Source organism: Octopus sinensis, linkage group LG6, assembly GCF_006345805.1.
Source record: "Octopus sinensis linkage group LG6, ASM634580v1, whole genome shotgun sequence".
Lineage (NCBI taxonomy): Eukaryota > Metazoa > Mollusca > Cephalopoda > Octopoda > Octopodidae > Octopus > Octopus sinensis.
The window spans coordinates 86,846,905-86,873,621 of NC_043002.1; the positions used below are offsets into that span (position 1 = coordinate 86,846,905).

General features: G+C 33.8%; 1 protein-coding gene across 10 annotated transcripts in view; it reads left to right on the forward strand.

The window, feature by feature from the left end:
* Nucleotides 1-26,717, forward strand: part of LOC115212964 (protein phosphatase 1B) — a 243,233-nt gene that overhangs the window by 198,641 nt on the left and 17,875 nt on the right. For all 10 annotated transcript variants that reach the window (XR_003881780.2, XM_029781820.2, XM_029781823.2 and 7 more), the window contains one exon: nucleotides 25,229-25,346. Coding sequence is in view for 9 of the 10 variants with exons in the window: in XM_029781820.2 (XP_029637680.1) it covers nucleotides 25,229-25,346 (118 nt within the window). In the remaining variant the exon portion in view is untranslated. The remainder of the gene's footprint in view (nucleotides 1-25,228; nucleotides 25,347-26,717) is intronic.

Consider the following 26,717-nt stretch of genomic DNA (forward strand, 5'->3'; position numbering starts at 1 on the left):
AAAACTGTATACCAAAAAAAAGTTCTTCAGGGCTAGCAATTACCTCCATCTTGATCACTTGCTGTTCTTAGTAGATCACATTTGAGAGAGTGTTGCTACTACACTTAAAAAAAAATATCCTAGACTGCATCCAAAAGAAGGCATTCCTGTTGATTAGCAAAGGTTCACTTACCAACATGTTACTGCTACTAGTTCACTGTCATCTTTTCCACCACTATGCAGCAGCATCTGCTCTTCACTTATCCAGTCAAAGGTACTGTTCTCTTCTTTTACCACTCCTGCTATAATCTCATCAGATTCCACACAAGACATTGCTGCCTGATTTGCTTCATTCAGCAAGCTAATATTTTTTCTTCTCAGCTGATGTTTCACAAACAGTATTATTGAGACCTTTTCGTTGCCTTCAGATATCATTCGTATGCTATCAGATTTTTGAAGTTTACAGGAATGTTGGAATCACCTATTCTGTACACTAACATTTTGATGAATGTTCAGATGTTAAAACCATGAAAGATTCTTGTTTGAAGACTTCCAAAAAGCTATTTTCATGCATTTCTGGTGATATTGAATCTTGTCATCAAGAATGCCATTGCAGAGAAGTATCTTTCCAGATATGTAGGTGGTTTTTTCACAAATTATTTTACTAAGTTGAAATAGTGGGCTATATCTACTTTGTTTCAGTTGCTGATGGTTAACAGATGATCTGAATCTTTTTGAAGGTGATGATTAGCCCAAATTACCTGTACCCAAGGTGATCACATGAGGTTACTGTTCAAATATCTGAGATATTTCTACTGCACCCAAAATAAGGCAGTCTGGCTGATTATCAAAGACCAAGAAATGTTAACCACCCCTGACTCTCTGCACTATTTTTCTATTTTCATGTATTACCTCTACTTCAACAATGTCCTCTTTTGGAACTAGCAAGCTCAAAACCATTTCTACATACTTGCTGCTACCCATTTTGTATTATGTATGTTAAATCAAGGACTAAGATGTGGATTAATTCCACTGTGTTGCATTTGCAAACCAAATACCTGAGAATAGGGAGTAATAAATTATATTCTATTATTTTGAACTTATTTAGTTTGATTCTGCTTCATTCTGCTTTCTAAAATCTCTGCATAACTTCGAATTAGTTTTGTTGCTAAACAAGGACTTCTTACTTGCTTGTGTTGATATGAGAATAGTATTATTATAAAATACAAGTGATTTGTCTCAGCTATACAAATCAAAGTCCAACTCAGTGGTTTATTATAAAGAATTTTTAAGTCAAATGTTCCTGTTTCTACTTCACTCTTGCTCTAAATAGCATGTGCTGTATTGCTATGTTATCAGAAATTGCAGCTAAATCTCTGCTTTTGTTAGCATTGATATATTGTCATACCAATAAGATTATTATTCACATACTGAAGAGCAGGGTTTGCTATTATCTTCTCTGTTGTGTAAAAGCTAAGACAGTTCTGGTAGAATTTAGTCAGACCTCAATGTTTTTCAATTATCTAGTTAGATCATCACACAATCATAGAGGACCTTCTATCTCAGCAGCTAATTCTAAATACATTGACTGAAGAGTTAATTATCTTAACTGTACAATACATTCTATCTTTATCATGTCACAAAAATCATGAGCTGTGGAGTTGACATGTTTCAACTTGGTCATTGCAACTCCTAATTACTAATTGTAAACTGTAATTAGGTATGATTAATCTATTTTACAGATTAATTCCAAATTCTTCTTTTTCCTCATTTTTCTGTCCAGGTAAGTTTCTTTCTCTCTCTCTCTCTCTCTCTCTCTCTCTCTCTCTCTCTCTCTCTCCTCTCTCTCCTCTCTCTCTCTCTCTCTCTCTCTCTCTCTCTCTCTCCTTGGAAACCACAAATTTGATTTATATATCATTTCATATTAGATTTGCCAAATAAGGAATTTTCAAACTGAAGGTGGATACAGTCCTTTTATCTGTATTATATTGAGAGCTGGAGGATTTCCTTAGTACACATTAACACTTTACTAGTCAGAGTAATACCAAGTGGTTTCAATTTCCTACTGATATAATAGGGTATTTTGAGAAAAGCAGCTGTAACTTTTCTGACAATTTGGGAAGAGAATTGCCAATTAAAGTTAATATGACATCTTTTTCATTTTTATTGTTGAGTGTTGTCATGTTTAAGGTAGTACAGTATATTAAAATCTATCAAAAAATGAAATGCAATTCAGCTGTCATTGAATTTTTTAATATGTACATATCATTTTATGCCTGTTTTTCCATGCTTTGCCATAGGTTTAAATGGGTTTTCTCTAATACAGCATCTTACCACTTGTCACAGTCCTTTATCTCTGCCCTGAAGTTCAGCCTCCTGAGATCAGCGTTCACCACTTCTTGTCATGTCTTCCTTGGTCTTTCACTTCTGCATATTCCTTCCACTTTGCTTGGTACTTCTTCACCTATCTGTCATCCTCTACATGCTTAACTTGTTCACACAAGCTTAGTCTCCTGTACACCAGCCACACCTTATCCCTCTTATATCTAGTTTTTCTCTCTTTTCATTTGATCTGTCATTCATGCACATTAATATTACATGTCCAGTGAACATGCTTACCTAATTTCTTTCTTAGCTATCACTCATTCGCATTCAATGTCCAGTATTTACTAATGTGCAATATTACATTTGTACACTAGTAGCATTGTGACATTTTCACTCAGAAAGAGACTATCCGTTTTGCCAGTCGAGGTAAAGCTTCCTGATCTTTTTCCACCCAGTTCTTATTCTGACAATTTTATCAAGTGGAGGTGCAATGGCCCAGTGGTTAGGGCAGCGGACTCGCGGTCGTGGGATCGCAATTTCAATTCCCAGACTGGGCATTGTGTTTATTGAGTGAAAACACCTAAAGCTCCACAAGGCTCCAGCAGGGGGGCGGGGCGGACCCTGCTGTACTCTTTCACTACAACTTTCTCTCACTCTTCCTTCCTGTTTCTGTTGTACCTGTATTTCAAAGGGCCAGCCTTATCGTACACCGTGTCACATTGAATCTCCCTGAGAAGTACATTAAGGGTACACATGTCTGTGGAGTGCTCAACCACTTACACATTAATTTCACAAGCAGGCTGTTCTGTTGATCGGATCAACTGGAACCCTCATCGTTGTAACCGACTGAGTGCCACGATTTTATCAGGAACACTGCTAATTTAATTACCAAGGTATGGAAACTATCAACTATAACTCGTGAATTCTCTAAGAATTTGTAAGACTTTGTTACTCCTATTGCTCACAAGCCATTTATCTGTACCTAAACTATAGTGTGGGGTACCTTGCCAAAGCCTTGTATAAATCTGCAATGTGGCTTAGTTTTTGCCAAGAACCTCTGGAGATAACTCATAAGGAAAATGGCATCAGTGGTTCTCCCATCTTAGTTCTAATGAAAAGCTTATAGCACAACTAATTAGAAAGAGATTTAATTTAGACAAGATGCAGATTTGGTATGTACTTGGTTCATCCTTATGATGGATTGAGTGCATGTCCTGTGTTGCCAGGTATATTCAGCATCTCAGCCACTAGCTCTTGTGCTCCTGCTGCTTTCTCTGCTTCTATATCCTTTATGGCCATTGGGCTCCCAATATACCTGAGGTACTTGCTCTTATGAATTCTCCTTATTCAGTAACCTCTTGTAATAAAATTTCCATGCCTCTTTCTTGCCAGTGTCAGAGCAAGTATACTGCTATCATTACACACTTTTCACTAAGAGTGTCCTAGTTCATACTGATACATTGTTTTACAATCTGGAACACTTCACACCTAATTCTCAATATTGGCAAGCCTGTTACTTCTTACTTCTCTTCTTGAGAAATGTACTTAACATTTAGCCTCTCTTCTAGTTATCTGATATCCTTATTTGTTCTCCTGCACTTAGATGTTCACTTGTAGGTGATCAGGTGAGTGACTGGTTTCTTGAAGTTAGTGTTAGAAATGATTAGGTTATTTGCATCAGAAATCAGGTGCTTCAATCCCTCTTTATTTTATGCACATCAAAATAGCCATCATGACCATTTCCAACATGTCTATTGTCCTCAGCAGTGCTAACGAAGTTACTATTTGTTATTTAGTGTGAAAAAGGGACCTGTAGAAATGGTCTTGTTTTGCTCATTTGTCAGTCCAGATTGTGCAAATGCAGAGATCACTATTGCTGTTTTATTACATTTAACTTATCTAAGCTTACTTGTTCTATTACATACTCTATTTTTATTATTTTATCTATCAGCGCTGTTACCCGTTTCAAAAAATTTGTTTCTATCTGAGATCATGAGGAACCTAACTGAGGCTCTTCTCCCCATCTTACCTCATGTACACAGCACATATCTATTGACTTCTGCTCTAGTATCTCTCTCTAAACCTACCATCCAACATTGATGGTAGCAACCATGATGTTTAGTACCTGTCAGACTTGAGAGCTTCTAGTGTTTTGATTGCTTAATGTCTATTTAACTAACAAGCACTCTGTCGGTTATGATAATGAGGGTTCCAGTTGATCCGATCAACAGAACTGCTTGCTTGTGAAATTCACTTGCAAGTGGCTGAGTACTCCACAGACATGTAGTTCTCAGGGAGATTCAGCATGACACAGTGTGACAAGGTTGGCCCTTTGAAATACAGGTACTACTCATTTTTGCCAGCTGAGTGGCAAATGTCTATTTATCTTGGAAAAAGAAGAGTTGGTGCAATCATGACAGTTATGGGGTTCTCGCACATGGTTATATTTCCTGCCTGGCCACCTATCATGTGCTGTACAAACATTTCAAGTATTAGCCCCATACATTGCAATTTTTCATTAATTTTGAATATATTTTTGGTGTGTTGTTTACATCGGATGCCCTTTCTACTACAAACTACTTTACAGCGCATTTTATCATTGCACTCATACTAGTCATTGTGTGACAAGAATGGTTTGCCTTTTATAATGCTTCAGTTTTCTTCACTGTTACTCCTTGATGGGTTGCCTTCACTGTAGCTTCTAAAGTCCACATCTCCACTACAGAAATTTTTGTTTGGAATTATTGCTCTTCTAGATGGGTTGCCTTCCCTCTGGTTTGCAGAGTAGAATTTCTGTTCGCAGTTTATTACCATCACAGATTCAGCTTGAAGGTGATGGTTCTTTAACCTTCTTATTTTTTTGGTTTTAGGAAAAGAATATCAGTTGCAATAAGAGTCCATGAGATAACCTATTGAGTTGCATCTCTTGCTAAGATAATGATAGACAATAATAAATCAAATCACCTTCTGAGAATTTACATCCATTTTATCATTTTAATTTCCACTTCCCTATACTTGCATGGATTGGACGAAATTGAGGAGGCAAATTTCCTACAAGTGGATGCATCCATTACCTATTTCCAAACAAGATAAGATTTCTTCTGGTTCTTTAAAAATGAAAGCACATGTTTTTACAGCAGATTGCAAATATATGTCATAGCTTGTATGATGGTGGAATTTGTTTACAATTACACAATGTCAAGGCAGATGCACATGTGTGAGGGTTGTAATCTTAGTATCCACTTTTCCATGCTTGCATAGTTCAGATGGAATTTATTGAGGCAGATTTTCTACTGTCAGCAACTCTCACCTATTTCCAAGCATGGTAATATTTCCCCATGGCCACGCATATTTTTGCTGAATACTGGAAATGAATGACATTGCTTATATGTCAGTGACACCCATTTACAATTATCCTGTGATGACTAGGCAAGGAGATATAATGTACACACACACTCACAGACTTCATTCAGTTTCTGTATCAAATCTTCTCAAAGCTTTGGTTAGCCTGAGGCTATAGCAAAATGTAATTGCCTAAAGTGTCACACACACTGTGACTGAACCTGAAATCACATGGTTGCAAAATGAAATTCTTGACTAAACAGCCATGCCTGTGCTTTTTATAATTTAAATATTGCTTGTTCTAGTAAACTCATTTCACATTTTATAGTAATTTTTAAAGTTAGCATTTCAAATTTCTTCACAGATATTTATAAGCCATTTACGAAACACACAAAAACAGATTCGCTTCAACATTTAAATTTAATTTGTGAAAATATTTTCGTCGCTTTGAGACCGCGACCTGTTCACTGACAAAATTCTGACCTGTCAGTGAACAGGTCGTAGTCTGAAAGCAACGAAAATATTTTGACAAATTAAATTTAAATGTTGAAGTGAATCTTAACGGTTTTTGCGTGTTTCTTAAATGGCTTATAAACACCCTCCACGCTGCAATTGTTTTTGTTCCAGCACATACTTTCAACTTTGGAATAGCCTTGAGTTAAGTTAAGTTGATAGTATGTGTATTAGAGGCAGCCTTAATAGAAAAACTTGATTCAAAACATTATAGCTGCATTGAGCTCATAAGCTGTTAATTTAACCAAGATGTTTTTATGCTAGGCATATTCAAAGGATTTGCTATTGTTAGGTACTGCTTTTAAATAATAATAATAATAATAATAATGAAATTGTATACAGTGCTTAGGTGCACCACAACTTGTCAAAAGTGCATATAACGCATAACGTGATGTTAGTACTGGTGGTCATAGAGAAAGGCGTTAAACTCAGTGAGTGCAATATATCAATAGCTGGCAGTCAGCAAGGTTGCTTTTCTAGGAAATAGGATTGCATCATTGAATGTTTCCATATATTGTAATGGGATCTAGCTCTGGAGTTTAGTGCTTCGAGAGCAATTGAAGTAAGCCCATCAAGTCCAGTCACTTTGTCAATCTATATACTTGAGACAAGAATATTTGATTCTGGACAAAACTATCCAAATAAGAGCAAAATAATTTTAAAAATACTTATCAAATCTCCAAATATTTTGCAACTGAATAGATCTTAATTGTGAAATAATAATTTAGAAAAGTAAGCTTTGTTTCACAAAACATAAGTTAATTAAAATAATGTAAATGGGAATAATTGTTGAGAAGCTGTAAATATTTTTTTAAAATAAGTTAAGTTTGTTTTAGAATATAACTGAATTCTTTACAAATACAATTTTTCTTTGTATGAAATGTTTTACATGTCACTAAAATTTCAGTATTCATTCAATTAAGCTATTTTTTACTAAAATTAGAGTGTCTGTTCATACAGTTACAATTCAAAACTGAAATTGCTATGAAACTTGCACAAAAACCATTATTAAATAAACTGAGTTTTCTTAAAAAAGTTTTTATAATTTTAAATTTCTGTAACCAGTATAGTTTTAAACTTCAGTATATGATGTTACTTTTGTGAAATCATATCCTGAAGTAGTTCCCTTTGCTGGGGAGGGGGGGAGCAAATAAAGCTAAGTATCAAAGTTTACAGCTTTATGTTGCAATTGTTTTCGTTCCAGCACATGATCTCAGATCAGGTCACTTGCTCTGCAAGTACATCTCCATAATGTTTTTAACAATTACTGGAAAGAAATTTTATGACTGCTCTCAAATTGAGTGACTCTACTGCCACAGTCTCATCCAATGCATGCCACCATAGTAAAGTTGACGTAAAAGCAATGATAATGTAGTGTAATTAAATTTAACCCTTTAACGTTCACAATTATTCTATCAGAAATAATGCTTATTTATTCTCGTTATTTCGTATTAATAATACATTATGTTATAGCTTTGAGATTTTTCAGAGGTAACTTAATTTTTAGACTGATATTGTAGGGTTAGTGTGAGAGTTGAGATCTGACCAGTTTGGTCATAAAAGAAGTAGAATATTTTGGCTGGTTATGGCCAGTTTAAATGTTAAAGGGTTAATAGGATAATGTTCATTTAACATGTTTTTTTCATGCTAGCATGGACTGGACAGGAGCATATTTAAGTCAGTTTATGGTTGGATGCTCTATTTGTCACCAACCCATACCTGTTTTTCAACTAAGGGATTTTTTTTTATTTCACAGGTCTTCGGTAGTACAGTTACTAGTTGTAATGTTAACCAAGAATGTACACCCCATTCACTGTTTTGCTTAAGCAGAATTGTGGGATGTCTATAATCATGTATGCATGTACACACACACAAGTTGGGCTTCTTACAGTCTTTACCTACTAAATTCACTCACGGCATTGGTTGACTCAGAATGTTAGAAGTCATTAGTACAAGGTACTGTGCAGTGGGACTGAACTGTAAATCATGTGATTGTGAAGCAGACTTGCTCTTTTAATTAAATTTTTGAACTTTGTTTCGTAATTGTAATTTTTGTTTAGCATTAATTGTAAATATTTCTTATACATAATTTTTTTTTCTATATTATTTAAAAGTAAGTTTTGTTTAAATCAGGGTGTTTTTAATAGAAAACATCGAAGTAACCAAAATACACAAAATATGCACTCTTAAACATTCACTTTACTCATAAAGATTGAAGTTAAGATATTAGAAAATTCTGCCACCCCCTTTTTTTCATTCCTTTTCCTAAGTTAACATGAGTGGGTTGGTGTTCATTGAAACAATTTTACAGCCCAATGCTCATTTACTTGTAATTTTTGTAAAAATAGGAGTGGAACCTGTTTCTATCAGCTAAGCAAACTTGCATCAGTTATGTACCTTGTCCCAAGTGACAACAATCAGTGTTTGATTTGATGACTACCTGGTCTGTAATTTAGCACTTCATTTATTTTTCTGCCATAGTACCTCTATCAGTAGAAGCTGCTGCAATATTGGTAATTATTTCTCTCTATACACACCAGTATTGATTTATGAAAAAATGGAAACTGCTGGCAGTAATCATTACTCATTTAGATTATGATTACAACACACAGCTATTTGTAATATGAGTAAATAATTACGTATAATTTTTAGACCATGCCTAGTTAGTAAATGTGCAGTGGAATTCCAACCAATATTATATATAACCACACCTACAGGTAAGGCACAATACTTAGAAAAAAAAATTCCCAATGTATGAAATTACTGACATCCCTTTACCAGCTTATAAATACATATGGCTGTTAAAAATATGTACTTTAACCGTTCCTTGAAAGAGCTGTATAGGTTATAGCAGTTACATATATCTGATTGCTGTAAAGAGATTTGGACATATGTAGGATGACAATTGCTATCTAATGTACACATTAATTTTCTGCTATGTTTAGAGCTTTTGGATGACATTAAATTACTTATAGACTAAATTTTCTTTCCACATTTTACGTGTTAAGAAGTCCTTTTTGCACTTACATAGTTTCATGTTCAGTCCCACTGTGCAGCCTTTGAACAAGTGGAACCTTGGTTTACAAATGTCTCTCATCATGAACAAACTGGTTTACAAGTAATTTTACAAGCATAAAACGTCTTGGGTGATGAACAGTGTCTTGAGTAATGAACATGCAAGTCAGCAACAATAATTGGTGACAAGCTCAGAGGATCAGTGGGAGAGCATGTCACTGTCTAGCTTTTACTCAGTGCACATTTCTACTCGAATTCGCTGTTCTTTCTCTTGACTTTCCTATGGAAAATTTAGTTTCAGTTAATGAACATTTCGAGCAACCTTCAGGAATAAATTAATTCATAAACTGAGGTTGGTTCCATTGTATTTTCTTCTTTAACTCCAGGTTGATCAATTCGGTGAGCAGAAACAGTGTGAAAGCCTGGTGTATGTGTGTGTGTATGTTTGTCTCCACTACTTGACAACTCATGTTGGTTTATGTCCATATCAAAAGTTTGGCAAAAGAGATTGATAGAATAAATACCAGACTTAAAGTAAGATGGGATTGATTTGATCAAGAAAAAAGCCATTAGCCCAGCATGGCTTTATTCCATTGATTGAAACAAGTAAAAGTAAATAATAAATGATATTTTGTATTTTCTCCCTCATATGTCTATCTTGTATATCAAACCTAGATTCTTATAAAAAAACTTAATAATATATTATTTTCCCATTACATAAGTAGACTGAAATTGAGCTAAATTTCGTGCTATGTCACATAGACCTTTCCATTTTTTAAATGAATTTTGAAAAGTTATAAAGCTAATTATTAAATTTTCCATTTAATCTGTAAACCATTAATCAGCTGTATATTGTCCTATTCTTTTATCTTGATAAACCTTACAGAAAGTAGAGAACATATAGTAACGGAAATGTTTTTTCTTTAATTGAATGTAGTTTTCTAATAAAAGAAAAATATTAGAATTGTTAATCAAATTTTAAAACAAATATATGTATATTGTTGTAGACATGTATTGAGCATAAACTTGAACTGTCAAACCTTTATTTCACATTAAGTTCTAACTTACTTGTCTACTATGCCACTGACAAATAGTACAAATAAATCAATTTTGATAACTGTATTATTCATCCATTTCATAGTGAGTAAGGTACTACAGATCTGTATAAAAGTTCTTAGTCCAATCCCAGCTTGAGAATGCATACACACATGATGATAAACTAAGGTTAAGGAATGAAATTAAGAGAAGAACCTGAAAATTTTTTTCTCATTTCCCTTGAAAACTCATCTGAATAGTTTAGATATGTGATGAACATGACTTGCAAAATGAAAAAGTAATTGCATTCAGAGATATTGGTGAAAACATAATTATATTCATGCTATGGCTATGAATGAGTTGTTTTAGCTCCTAGTCAAGCATGATTAAACCAATGGCATTCACATTCAAGTGATGCAAGCATGGAAAACAAACGTTAAAGGAGGAGGAGGAGGATTCATGCTGTGACTATCCTATCTTTTCTGATATTTAGGACTACAATATTCAATGTATCCTTTTTATAAGATTTGTAGGGTATGGTATGAGGGAGATTTGGTTGTTCCTAGCAGATAATCTCACAGACTCCTTTTTTATCTCATTAATATTGTTTTTTAGCTCCATGTCAGCAGAACTGATGAAAGGCATTCCAACAAAGACGATTCCTATAATTTATTTTTAGGTCAGTGTACCTGGGATGTTATCCAATGTGTCAAGATGAATATGATCTGTGTGGGATTTGGTATCTGCTTCTAGTAGGTTGAGTGAAGGCAAAACCAACCTTTATCTGTCTGCAGGCCTTTTTGTTCATATTAGATATTAAGGCCACAACACTAAAACAATAATCAAATAAACCATATGTAGTACAGTAAAACATTACATTAAGTAACCCATAAAATTTGTGAGAGACTATGTGAATAGTGAAATGAAATTGTCAGACATAAAGATTGTTGCAGAATTGTGATAAAAAGTTATGTTCTGACATGATTGTGTGCCATACAAAATAACAAAAGGACTTCATACAGTTCATGCTGCAGGTCACCCATGATTCAAATAAGCCTCTCTACTCCTTCACTTATAATGTAACTGTTGATAGGATACAGGCATGAAACCAGGAGATACTTGAGACAGTTATTAGTTGTGGAGTGTTAAATGTGATAGTGAATGAGAATAGGTTTGGATAAATTAAAGATAAACTGTTGCGCTGACTAATATTATCTGTCAGTTGATCACTTGATAACTTCTGTAAATTAATACTTTTAGAACAATCATATTACATTTATTAAGTCACTACTTTCCAAAAATTAAAATGTATACAAATTTGCGGATTCTTTTATTCTTCTACTTGTTTCAGTCATTTGGTTATGGCCATGCTGGAGCACCACCTTTATGGGTTTTTTTTCTCTTTTTTAGTCAGAAGAAATCAACCACAGGACTTTGTACTTGTTCTATCAGTCTCTTACTGAACCACCAAGTTACAGGGACATAAGCACTAATATCAGTTGCCAAGTGACGGTGTGTGGGACAAACACATATATACATATACACACGTGTGTATGTGTGTAATATGGTATGAGGAAGGGAAACCATGCCACATCAGACTGGAACCTGGTGCAGCTCTGTTTTATCAAACTGTCTAACTCATGCCAGCATGAAAAGCAGACGTTAAATGGTGGTGGTGGTGGTGTGTGTATATATATATATATATATATATACACACACATACTTTATTACAAAGTATATTACTCTACCCCTAGTATTAGTACTATTTTTTCCGTCTTGTTTCGCATTTATGTGCTTACTCTGGTGTATATATGTATGTTTGTGTATGTATGTGTGTGTGTGTATATATATATATATATATATATATATTGGAGAACGGACGTTAAACGATGATGATGATGATATATGAGAGTATTGTTGTTCGCTTGAAGCATTGTGTATTGTTTGTAAAGAATAAAAAGTTTTGAATGGTACAAAATGCACTGTAATATAGACAATGGGCTATTTACCCTGTTGTACCCTAGATCCATTGTAAATTGGATTAAGTACCCAAGACGACCAACACGCTGAACACATAGAAAACCCAACAATACATGCTTCTTTAAAATACCCCATTTTAGCAAGAGGATAACTACATCCATCCGAAGAGCCATAAGGAGAGAAGGGCCCCTCTCTGAGAGGACACCTCACTAAGAAACGAATAAGGGACAACAATCAATGTACCCTAACAAACTGTCCCATCCGTGACACAGATTTATGCCAACGGGTAAATGCTGTGTATAGAATACAATGTAACAAATGCAACAAGTCCTATGTGGGTAGCACAACAAGCCTGTTACATGTCCACATCAAAGAACATCTGAACACGAGAGCTTCCTCCTTCAGAAAACATCTAGACAGATGCCGGAACACCGACAAAAGCAGAACAGTCACAATTGAGGCCAATGAAAGAAATTTGGGTAACTTAAGAATTAAGGAAGCTATAATCATAGACAGACTAGGGCCCCAAATTAACAACAGGCTGGAGGTTGGTAATCAATACATTATTTAGATACATCTGGATGCGTGTAGGTTCATTTTTGATAATATACTCATCTGTAGTTTTTAACAAAAAAGAGGAAGCTGCACATATAATACGTAACTTAGAAGCAGCGCTATGGATGTACCAGCACACACGAGATTGAGACATAGCCGACCTCGCACACTTTTCATGAAGAATTCCGGAAGGAGCCTCGTGAGACCACTGCTGAGATGCTTCCAAAAAATAAAAAAGAAAAGCCGTTAGAAAACTGATTATAGCAGGAATGCCATCTAAGAATATCTGAATAAGGAATATTATTCTGAAATAATCATATCAGACTATGGATGACTAAATTACAACAGGTAAATAGCCCATTGTCTATATTATAGTGCATTGTTGTACCATTCAAAACTTTTTATTCTTTTTATATATATATGATGGGCTTCTCCCAATTTCTGTTAACCAAATCCACTTGCCCAATGTGCCACGCAGTGGGATTGAACCCAGAACCATGTGGTTGGGGAGCAAGCTTCTTACTCCACAGCCATGCCTCTTGCATCTGTTATAGATTTAATTTCCATTTATAACAAGATAACCAGCTTAATCTATAAGCCCATGCATTTTATTCTAGGAAAAAAACCTGTCCTGATATTATAGTTTTAATTTTTTAAAGAATTTTAAATAACAACCATTTTCTCTTTTAATCTTTAAAAAGAAAATGCCTACTTATTTTATAAGAATTAGTTGGCTTCATCTTCAAAAAGTAAAAAATTTTTCATCAAAAACCATAGTTTTATTTTCACTTTTGTCTTTTCTACAGATTATATCTATTTCTATTAATATGTATAAAAAATTTTTGGCAGTATCTGTAAGCATATGAGTAACTTGTTGGCCCTTCCCTTTTTCTCTTATTCAAAAAGTTGCAATTGTCTTTCTCTCTCTCTCCCTGCTTCCCCTCCATTTTGTGATAAGACTGGTGTGGCCTCAATTATGGGTGTTGGTTTTCAGGTAGAGGAATGCCTACATTAGACTGAACCAGGGTCAAGCTTTACTGTTTACTGCTCCATATTTGGTGAACTAGTATGGAGTTGGAACACATTCATCATTTTGGCATCCAGTCTTAACCATTTCAACAGGAAGTCACATTTGTAATTCTATTAACTTATCTGGATTTTCTAATAAATCTCTTAATATTTTGTTTTGGTAGAATAGATTTGTCACACATCATATTCCACGGATATTAGCATTAGTTATTCTTAAAGAATTTTGTTCTCATTGTCATAATTTTATTATTTTTGAATCAGTAGTTTAGTTATTTGGCTCTTCATAAAATTTCTCAAAATTTTATCTTAAAAATTACAAATTTGTTTCCTAATTTGTTTCTAACTTGAAATTTCTCCAAAAATAAAAGGTTTTATAGTTTATTGCTTTAAGGGTAGTTTTAACTTATTGGTCCCATGTAGGAAGAGTAGAGCTTAAGGATTGGTTGGTTGATCAGATTCATCATCATTGAAAGATAAGGTTTAGCATGAAATTTATGGGCAGATTTTATACAGAATATAAATAAAAAAAAAAGAAATTTGAGGCAGGTATATTTAAATGGGGTTAACATAATTAAATTAAAAATTTAAGGTAGCAAAGGCTTGTCAGAGACCTAATATTGGTGGTGAGCTGGCAGAATCATTAGCATTCCAAGCAAAAAATTCTGCTGTGGTCAACTTTGCCTTCATCCTTTCGGGATGGATAAAATAAGTACCAGGTGAACACCAGAGTAGATATAATCGACTTATCCCCTCCTGTGAAATTGATGGCCTTTGAGTCAAAATTTGAAGCTAATTTTTTTTTTTCTTTTTTAACCCTTAAGTGTTTAAACTGGCCATATGTGGCCCAAAATTTGAAACCTGTTTTATGTTCCAATTGGCCAGATCTAGCCTCTCACACCTACCTAACAATGTCATTGTAAAAATAAGTAATCACATCATTGAAATCTCAAAGCCTCAAGATTATATTTGACAGTAATCTGAATGCTAAGGGATTAAAGTTACCTCCTGGTTATATGCATCTTCTCATCTCAAACTAGTTCTCAGATTTCTGAGTACTTGCTCGTCTTAAACATTTAATCCAGCACCCTCTTACAAACCCCCAAATTTGTAGATTATCCAACTGCTGTGTGACTGAGTGAATTCTTGAGCCATAAAGATATATTTTGCCTCAAATGATAGCTGGACATTTTAGTTGCTTTAATTTACTACAAAGCATTTTCCTAATAGTAAAGTGAACAGATTTGCTTTATTTTTCGCAGCAGTATAAAAACCACCAATTATGGTGTGTAAACATTTTTTAGATTTGAAAGGATTATTTAAAATTAGAATGAAGAATATAATGAAAACGGTTTACTGACTAAAGCACAATATATAAAAAATTTCAATTCCTGTCACTGGATTGGCACAACCATTTACATGTCAGCCTTGTATTTGTTTCAGCTTTTTACATTGAGTTCAAATTCTGCCAAAGTCAGTTTTGCTTTTCATCCTTCCAGTGTTGATAAAGTAAGGTATCAGTCAAGTATTTGGGTTGATTTAATCAGCTTACACTCTCCTCCAAAATGCTGGCCTTGTGCCTTGAAAGAATATTTCTAATTTCAAATAATAGCAAAGATTTAACTTGAAATTACAAACAAAATATTTTAGCTGCACAAGTCAAATTATTTCAGCTGGATTGAGAGGGTGACAACTCACTTTCCTTGAATAATTTTGATGCTGTCTGCTGAGAGGTTAAAAATAAACCTTCTTAGTCACCAGTACTTTTCTTTATACCTTTGTACTTGCTATTGTCTTTCCTTATCTATGAGACTTTTTACCCATGTCATATACTAGTTACTTGAACTAGTTTAGGTTTAGTTATCATGTTGAATTTATGTTGATTTCTCAATTGTCATGGACTGCTGCTTAAATCTGCCTTATTGTGCTATAACTGTAAACTTATGAGAGTAATGGAGTAAACTAAGAATTTGGCTATATTCAGATTGTGAAATTTATGAATAAAGTATCCAAGTTACACGAGAAGAAAATTTTTTTTATAAAATAACTGTTTGAATGGTAATTTTCTCTTAATCTGACACCTGTTACTAATTCTAAAGTAATTACCATCAACATCATTAGAATTCATAATAGTAAACAAAATTAACTCTTATTTCGTTGTGGTATGCAATTGAGAAGATGTCATAAAAATTAGGTTTTACATATTTTACTATGTTGTAATCTGGTACTCTTGTGAACTGGAGAGTGTTGGCTTAGAAAATTTTCTGGCGTATTAGAACTCATTCTTAGAAAATACAATTTTTATCCCACAGAAGTACATGATTATATCACTAAACAGAAATAAATGGAATAGTAATGAAGATAGATATAAATACATCACCACCATTTGAAATCCCATTTTTTATGCTGGTATGGTTTGAACAGATTTTTAATTTTCTTATTCAGAGTTATTGCCCTTGTAGATAAGTTGAAGCTCATGTTACATTGTTGGTTAATTTCTACAGCTGGATGCCCTTCCTATTATGAACCTTTTTTTTTTTTCACAGTATACAAGATTCATTTTAGGTACTGGCACTAAACTGTATTACCTCTGGCATGACTAAAGATGCCTTTATACCTGTGTGCTCTCCTTGTACCTATATATTTGTTGTAGTAGTCTTTTACTTGTTTCAGTCATTTGACCGTGGCCATGCTGGAGCACCGCCTTTTAGTCAAGCAAATCAACCCCAGGACTTATTCTATCGGTCTCTTTTGCCGAACTGGTAAGTTATGGAGATGTAAACACACCAGCATCAGTTGTCAAGCGATGTTGGAGGGGGGGGGGATAACACACACACACACACATACATACATATACAACGGGCTTCTTTCTGTCTACCAGATCCACTCACAAGGCTTTGGTTGGCCCGAGGCAATAGTAGAAGATTCTTGCGCAAGGTGCCACGCAGTGGGACTGAACCCAAAACCATGTGGTTAGTAAGCAAGCTACTTACCACACAGCCACTCCTACGCCTAATAGTAATGTTTCTAGCATAGGCACAAGGCCAGAAATTTGGGGATAGGGAATGGTTGTAAATATTGACCCACTGAAGCATGTAGAGTTGACCTTGAAATGATTTGAAATTAAGGTAAATAGCTAGAACAAGTAGTGTGTGGCATTCTGTTTCATGATCTAATAGTTCTGCCAATCCACTCCTCTTAGTAATGATAAAAATAATCATTTCAAACAAATACAAGGTTAGAAACTTGGAAACTAGTGGAAGTAGTTGATTATGTTAAATCTTGTATTGGAGTGATATTTTGGTTTATTGATCCCTCCCCAAAAGGATAAAAGGTAAAGTTGACCCCTGAGGTTTGAAACTCAGATCATAAATAGCCATAAGTAAATACCAGTGCTTTCTGTCCCCACACTAATGATTCTACCAATCCAATAATATAAAATTCTAAAAAAAAAAATTCTTTTTAATTTTGTGAAGAGTTGGCCTAAGTTCTTTATCCTGTAGCTACCACTACACTGATTTGGGGTCAGAGGTAACGAGTGTACTGAAATTAATAACCATGTGTATAAAAACATAAAACAATGTATGAATTGACCTTATATACATAAACTTGAAATAAGTACAGTAAATATTGTACAAAACTGTTAATTTCACTTAAAACAGTGGTCTAATTAAGCTTTAATGAAGGACCTCATAGTATTAAAATCCTTTTAATCTCATTTCACTTATTCCTCTACCAGAGCAAGATTGTCATCAGACATTGTTCGACATTGTTCTGCAAAAATCTTGATGTGAAACTGTGTGTTAAAACAGATATTGTTCAACTTGGGGAGGGTCATTTTGTCAATAAAGACATACACATTGGTTGTATTTCACTGCAGTTTTAATAATATTAGATTAGATTAATTTTGTTTATCAATAAGAGTTCCATATATAGTCAAGGATTGGGGAACTAAATCTAGAATTTCTAGTAACTTACAAGATTTTAATTTTGTGTATACAATGATTTTATTTACAGTGATTGCTGGGGTTATGGATTAAAATTGAAGATACTTTCATGCACTCTACTTTTGGTGTAAGATTGTCTTGTGGTGTCTAAGTTGCGTAGATTATACCTGTGCTGAATATTAATGCAGAATGAAGGGTGGTTTCATTTATGCTGAGTGTGTATTATACATAACAGTGAGAAAAGGTTATTAATGTTGAGAGGTGTAGGAGACAAATGAATTAAGTAATGCTAGAATGTGGGTGGGAGAGTGGCTTGTATGCAAGCAACAAAACACTTCACCAAAGGTACCCAAGGACCAGGTAGTGGTGTTAAACAGGATAATAAAGTCTACCATCCATGAAGGAGAACCAAAGTGTCTTTACTGTGTGTCAGTTTCATTTGAAGATTATGTCCTACTCCACTTTGTTTCTTCCCTAAAATATCATGAAGTGCTCATAACATTTGCCACTAAGCTTTGCTTTTTGGTATCTGGTGACTGTCCAAGCAGTGTACCCAAACAGTAGCACTAATTCCATAATGGCACAGAAGAAGGTCTTAAGATCCTTTGGTAGTGGTGACATATTCTTTTCTGTGGATGCAGCGTTTACTTCCTCAGTAAACAAAGCAGATTTTTAGAGGCTTTTGTTTTTGCTTATTTGAGCCTTCCTGGTTGTAGCAGATCCCTTCGGTCTTTGAGTTATTGACATAAAGATCACTTATTTTCTGCTACTTCTTCATCTGACTAAACAAAACATATGGTAATCATTGCGTCATTTGAGACACACATTTTGCAGAACATTAATGGAGATCTATGCAGGAACTGAGTGAAACACGCCTATGACCACTCTATGATTATACACTAGTCAGCTATACATCTTGTAACTAGGGATGAAATTACCAAACCTCTCATTTCTCTGAGACTCGCCTTTATTCTCTTTTAGTCATTGCATTGTGTCACCTGTGTAATGAGGAATGGGACTGGAACTGCAGATTCTACCATTATCCTTATTCCACTTTTCTCTCTCATCAAGATAACTTACATATGGAAGATAGCATCAAATATGTTCATATCTGGCACACCCTACCAACACCTGTGCTGCCAGCTGTCACTTCTATATCCAGCCTCTCATTAATGACATCCTTTTCTATTACCATCCATCATTTGATTTCTCACTAGCAAACATATAACTATCAACACCTTAACTTTTCAGCACTGTCACTTTTCAATTACTCTCTCCTCTATCACCCTCTCGTCTCAATTACTGTGTAATCTGTCCAACCCATACCTGGAAAGCTGATGTAAAATGATATATTTGTGTGTGTGTGTGTGTGTCATCTTTTTCAATATTTTGGTTTTGCTCCCATGGTTTGGATAGTTTTGCACATATTAGATATTTTGTAAGAAAAATGTTGGTTTCTTTTAGTTTAGTGACAGTCTTAAGATTCTGAACTTAGAGAAGTACAAAATATTTTAGTGTGATTAAGAAACTTGCTTATCAACCAAATGGTCTCTTGTTTAGTCTCAGTGTGTGGCACCTTGATCAAGTGTCCTTTAAGCCTTGTGAATGAATTAGGTTGGTGGAAACTGAAAGAAGCCCATCGTGTGTATATACCCTTGTCTTGACATGTGATGGTTGTAAACAAATGTCACCTTTATACAAATAAGGTTGTTCATTTCCAGTTTTCCATAAAAAATTTTTTTTTAATTTGTCTAGCCATGAGCAATTATTACCTTGCTAGAAAACAGGTGAGAGTTGGCAACAGGTAGGATATCTCACCCATGCAAGCATGGAAAAGAGGATAGTTGATGATGTGATTTTTTTTTTCTTTGTGTGTGTTTCTTAATACCAGTGTCCTATTCTTAATGTAAATTACCTTCCATGTACCTGTATGTTGTTTTTCTAGAGCAAATGTCTCAAAACTCCGGTTTTTATTGATAGCCCAACATTTTAAGATACAGAAATTATATATGAGTACACAAAAATAGTCTTAAGGAGAAACCTTTTATATTCTAAATGCCAGCTGAAAGAGAATGATTGTTTTGCTAAATCCATCCAAATCTTTCACTGATAATTTAATGAGAAATATGGTCACAAAGGATTTAAATTATTTCTGATGTATTTATATTCTCCCAGATGTATTTTGCTTTTTTAGTATGTAAATAAAACTTAAATGAAGCTTCTTTTTTTTTTTTTTGTCTTCTCCATTGCAATAATTTTCAATAAATTATAGAAATTTAGAAAACCTTTTGCTGAGAAGCGTATTATCTAAAAGCTTTATAACCATACAGATTTATCATAAGAAATGAGTTTACAACTTAATATTCTAATTTTGAAGGCATTTTCTATTAATTTTACAAGATATTTCCATATTCATATAATATTGATGAAATATTTTATGTAATAAAGTTTTTATGCATGAATGTCAATAAATTGTGCATGTTATTTACTATGACAGATTTAACATATACTTTGTTATGCAAGCTTTTTTTTTTTTTTCCTCAGTATTTACTTTATCACTCTCTGCTTGTGTGCTGAGCCAAAATTGATTACTATCCAATATGGCCTGCAGCCAACAACAACTGAAAGTAATAGTTATAATTTCAACAATGGATTTGTACTATATATGTCAAACAGGATTGAAATAGTTTTCTAGGAGAAATAGTAATTTTCAGTTTCTAAAAAGAGTTCCTGTTCTGATTCTGAAGAAATGCTGTTTGTTTAATGGTTTTATATACAAACCTTATCAAGTAACTAAAGCCTTCATTATTAATCTGCTATAAACATTGATAGAATGCAAAAATGTTTGGTTATGATTGTTAAATACTTTCTTTTTGGATTGTATTTCAATTTATAGGTTTGATGAATGGTCTTGTATATTTACATTTGGTCTTAGAGCTTATAGGCATGTAAAAGTGAACTGTAGTTTGTACCTCATGTATTAATAGCTAAATCACACACATGCTGTTTGATTCTGGGTATCCATTTTTTTTATGTAGCCCTCTTATGTATGGTGTAAAAGGTTTCCACTTTTAGATGAGGTAGGTACATTGTGTCTTGTGGTTTTCCATCCGCCACTTCACTCAGTGACTTTTTAAGTGGAGTTCATTCTGTGGCAAGCTTACAGATGAGGTTTTCAACAGGAAGGTATTGTGAGATCACAATACCTTTGAGAGTGTCCCACTGTGCAAATATACTTCTAGATGCCAAAAACAAGTATTAAATCTACTGAACAATTCTTCCTTGTTCTCTCAACATAGACTTCACATATCATCTCTTACTGGCATAGAAACCCACATTTTATTTCTGTGTGTGGCAACCCTTGTTATCAAACTTCACTTTGAAAGATGGTGTCCTCCACATGTAAATTCTACTCTCTCATCACTCACTGACCACACTTGGATATCAGCCAGAAAGACTTCCAGTTACTCTTGTTCAGTTTCCCAACCCCTTCTCTAAATGCATCTACTTCCTCTATTGCTCTCTGGATTCTTCCAATAAACAACTCTGACCAAATTGCTTCCTGTATCAAGAACACTTAGCTTCACCCTTCACTAAAGTCGTTATTCCCAATGACTTCAATCATTTTTGACTCTCATATAAAACCAAATCTTTTACAGTCCTCATCTCTCTTAACATCTGTTAGTTTTATTCCCTATATACATCCCTGGCTGAGAAATAGACGCTCCAAACATATTTGAACTCTTTTTTTTTTTTTTTACTCTGAAGACAACCTTTACCAAACCATCTCTGCACCTATTAAGTTCATCATTCATCTGTTTACTACATTCCTTCTCTTAAACTCTATGGTACTTCAATTTAGTCTACTGGTCAAATTGCCCTCAGTTTTTTGCTGATAGTTATCTGTAGCAGCACTTGCTACCCTGTCAAAAATATCTAAGCAGGTGACTTCATACCATCCTTTTCAGCATGCTCCCCCTGTTGTTATACACCACATACAGCTAAACTCAGCCCCAAGTAGCACAAGTAGTTCACTCACAGCTGTGCTTCAGTAGTTCAGGCAAAGGACATGATCTACAATGCTTGAAGAATATCACCCACTCTTAGAAATCAGTCTTGAAGCAGTCACAGTGCTAGGTAAAACAACTTTTACCTAGCACTGCAACTGCTCCAAGACTTTTCACTCTATGTATCTAACAGTGTCCAAACAGCACCCAGTCCTTTTGGTCTCTTACCAAAAGGAGCTGTGTGTGTGTGTGTGTGTGCTGCAGCACACACACACACACATCCTGGACTACATCCAAAGGGAGGTCACTTGACTGTTTGACGTAAGTTGCTCACCAATAGTCTCCCACCTCTGGCCCTCTGACACGATGTGTCTACTTTCTTTTACTCCTGCAGTTCTCACTATACTTTAGGCTGGCTTGTCTCGTACTGTCTCTACTCTGGCACACTAGACTCAATCGCCTCTCATATTACCCATATTGTCTCCACTTCAAGGCCTTGCACTAAACACTACATTTATTCCTTCCTTCCTTAGAATATCAGATCCCCTGGAATTTCCATCCTAAAAATTATTCCTGCAGCTATCAAGTTGTAAATGTTGACTAGGGACATTAATGATGGTGGTCTCATTAGTGTTGGAGCCTGTGAAAGAAATAAACACAGCCCCTTCCTTCAAACCCAACCAATAAATAAATCATCATTTAACATCTGTTGTCCATGCTGTTATGGGTTGGATGGTTAAACCATTGCTGGTAAGCTGAGGGATTGCACCAGACTCCAGTCTGATTTGGCATATATGGCTGAATGCCCTTTCTAACACCAAATATGAAAATAATTCATTGTGATCAACATTCCCTAAAATTTTCTTACATCACTGAATGGTGCTATTTTTTTGACACAAAGATTAAAAATATTTGAGCTTCAAAGCTAGTGCACAGCATTTGAATTTTGGTGCTACATAGCAAGCAAATAAAAGCCAGTGGTTATGTTTTTTTTATGCTTGCTATACTGATACAGTGACAATACAACTGTCTAGCTTAGAGGAAATTTGAAATTGATAGGATGTTGCTAATGAAGAGAAAAATTCTTAAATTTGTGGAAATTTGCTTTATTGATACCGACTTTTCTTACAATGTTCATTACTAACCTGCAAAATGATTTGAAATTAGATTATCTGTGTTATTCTAGTTAGGAATTAGTCTTTCAGATATATCTTTTTTGTTTTGGGGGACATTTGTAACTTTGGATACAGCTTTCAACAGAAACTTTTTGAGATTTTTTTTTTCTGTTCCTGACAGCAAATTTCATAATTTTTGTTTTTTCCAAAACTTTTCTCTTCACTTCCAATTTTGAAAATGCTTTGTTCCTCAAAAATATGCAATATTAATGCTTTCCTTTTGGTTTAGAAATTGGCCACAATTAGTAAAGATGGTAATGAGCACTAAGTATATAATTAGTGCACAATTATTAAATTAGGTTTTGTGATTATATGTTAAGAGTTTTTACTGCCATTGAAAGGAGTGAAATGAATACACTTTGCTTCTTTAAACCCAACAAAAATGCACTGCTTAACCTGAATGTCTACTAAATTATTTAAAAGATAACATAATTAGTTATTGTTCCTTCTCACATATAATAAAACTATGAATTTAGAACACCTTTTGAACAATACTGTATACAGTTTCAAATATTCCTTTGCAACCTGTTGTTAAATATTTGAGTTTTCACATTAAATGGAAATGCACCATGTTCAAAATGTTTTGTGTTGGTGTGGCTTAGACATACATTGTAATAATAGCTAAAGAATGAATCAGTTTTAAATAGTAGTAGGATGGGTGAAATTAGCTTTATTAATTGAGCCACGGGCAGATTAAATGATAAAACTATGAAAATTTTAACAGTATTAGTTTCATTAGCAAGGAATATATTTTGAAGAACTGGGGAAAATGATCAGGATTAAAATTAAGAAAATTAAAGTAATTGAACACAGTATTAAAAAGTAGTTGAACAAAGTATTAAGATCTTTCTTCTTCCACATAATAAGTCACTCTAGAAATAACTTTGGTTTTGCTGCTTAATTGTCAGCATTAAAAAAATGTTTAATAAGGTACTTTCTAAATGATTTGAAAAAAGAAAAATGCTTAAATTCTCTGTTATTTGCAAATGTTGTATTAAATCTCAATTTCAATTAAGCATATGCTCAAATTTGACTCTACGGGTGTAGATATATGGAGATTGCTTTATAACAATATCATTTTGGTTTGAATCCCACTGTCACCATGGGCAAATGTCTTCTATCATAGCTTCCAGCTGACCAATACTTTGTGGAATCAAGAGTTAGAAACCATATTGAAGGCTATTGTGTGTGTTGATATTTCTGCTGAGATAAAAATGGTGATGCTATGTTTACATTGCCTGGGAACAATAAGCTCTGTAGCTCTGTGCTTTCAAAGTCTAATGCAGCAGAAAAAGTCCTTGAGTTAGGTAAGGATTGGCAACAGAAAAAGCATTTGGCCATAAAATGCTGTCATAAAAAAAAGAATCATTCAAGCCATACCAACATGAGAAAATAGGTATGAAACAAACCAGTGAACACACACCATACTTCAATTCTTTTTTTAGTTTTTTTGAAATTTCAGATATTTTATTACTTCATGCTAGTTTCATACTATTATGTTAGGCTTAATGTGGATATAATATACTTCAGTTTCCTAATGAAATCTTTTTTAGTGCCAGAGTATTTCTAGGTAAACAAAATGAAAAAAAATTATTAGACCCTTTCTGCAACTGAAAATTCCTTAACTCTTTTCACTCTAGTATAAAAAGCAACCACTAGTGTGCAAATACAAGCCAATTAACAAATTTCAATAAAAGTATCTTATATACTTCTTGCTATTCTGCAATGTTAATATTATAAAAGTTAACCTTTTAGTTCTGCCAACATCGTATTCATACAAATTAATTTAATTAATTGATTACAATCAATCCTTTTTTGTTAAATGAAAAATAAAATTTAAAAGATCGAAACCAATCTGGTGTTAGCTGTTATTTTAGTGAGCTAAAAACTGAACCCTGAAGTTGATTTGTTTGGAAACTGGGTTAAAAACCAAACCTTAATCTCACTTTGTGATTGTTAATTATAAATTAGCTATATTTTGTTGTTGAAAGAATAAAATTATTTCCTGGTTTACACTTACTGGTGTTTTTTAAACCAAGGAAGACAATCCACCACCAACTGGATTACTGTCAAATTTACTATGCAATGCCTGAATTTGATTGTTTCTGCTCAGATATTTTATTTTTCTATTATGTTTTAGATAGCATTTAATTCACAGCATACTAGAATCTGATAATTTATGTAATAGGGTTCCAAATATATCAATGAATTTGATTCCTATTTGTTTTAGATATCATTCCATTTGAAATTAAATTTTTTTTTTCCTATCCTTCAAATCTCTCTTATTTACTTGTATTTATTTTTCATAACCTTCATATTCTGCTTACAGGGAAGTCGAGATAACATGAGCATTGTCCTCATAGCTTTTCCAGGAGCACCTAAGCTGTCAGATGAGGCAATAAGGAAAGAAAGAGAACTGGACACACGTTTGGAGAACAAAATTAAAGGTTTTTATATTTGTTTCACATTTTGGTTTTTATTGCTAATAGGTACGCAGGAGTTGAATAATAAGAGTACCACATATTTTGAATACGTTAAAAATTGTGTATAAACTTTCTTTTTTCTAATAATTTTCTGATAAAGTAATTAAGATTATGAGTATGTTACCAGCTCATTATCTAGAAACTGTATCACTGTTTTTAGAATATGTTAACCATATCCCTACATGTCATAAGTTGTAACTAAAATGTTGGTGTTAGGGATCACATCCAGCCTTTAAGGCTTCAATACTGCTTCAAAAGGTCCTGTCTGATATGTGCCTGCATGAAAAGACATATGAAAATGATGATGAAACCTTTCAGTAATAGAATTATTTTTATTTTGAATATTAGTTGGACTTTGGAATTATTGAAAATATGAGATATCTAGCAGTCTGAAACTGGTACATTCTAAATCGTATGTTCTACAAGTCCCTCTCTGTATAGACATAGGTTCAATGCAAAATTGATTCTCAATTCAATAGATTTAATTTAGAAAAAATTAGATATGATCTTTGTAATTTACAAATATGTTTTCTAGTAATAGTAGCAGGCATAGCTACATGGATACAGTTTGCTTGGTAACCATGTGGTCACTAATTCTGATTGCATGTCAAGTGTATTCCACATTAGTCTCAGGTTGACCAATGCTTTTTGAATGGAATTGGTTGACAAAAACTGTATGGGAGCCCATTGTATATATGTTTGTCTCTGTGTAGAGTGTTTACATTCTACATTTTGCAAGAAAGAGAAAGTGTTTCGCTAAAAATAAAATGGCAATATTTGATGATGTTCCTTATCTATAAATTGGCCTTTGATTCTATGCTTTGGAAGACAGCTGGAATATAAAATATCTGTAATCTGGAAAATAGGCCAGGGTGAGCAACGGGACGGATATCTGGTTAAAAAACAATGCTTCAATAATTTTTGTTTAACACATGCTATCATGGAAAACATGTAAAATAAAAGAACAAATAAAATTAGATAAGTTGTAAAGTGTTTTTTCAGAAACTGCCATACAATTTAGAAAAACGTGAATGGTAAGGATAATTGCTTTCTTGTGTAAAGTGTGACAGAAATTCTAGAGAGAATTGTATTTGAGACAAAATACTAACTTCATTGTAAAACAGGATTGTGAAATTAAGAATAGTGCTGTATTTGACTCTCCATTTTTTTCTTGCTTATCTCTGTCGGAAACAATTTAACCATGCAAACATTCCACCAAATTCTCATTTTTGTTGTGATTTATTTAGTTAAAAGTTAAAATATTGCTTTTAGAGTGAAAATTCTTTTGGCAGAGTTTAATGTCATTCTTTATTGATTTTATCTGTTAAACTTGTA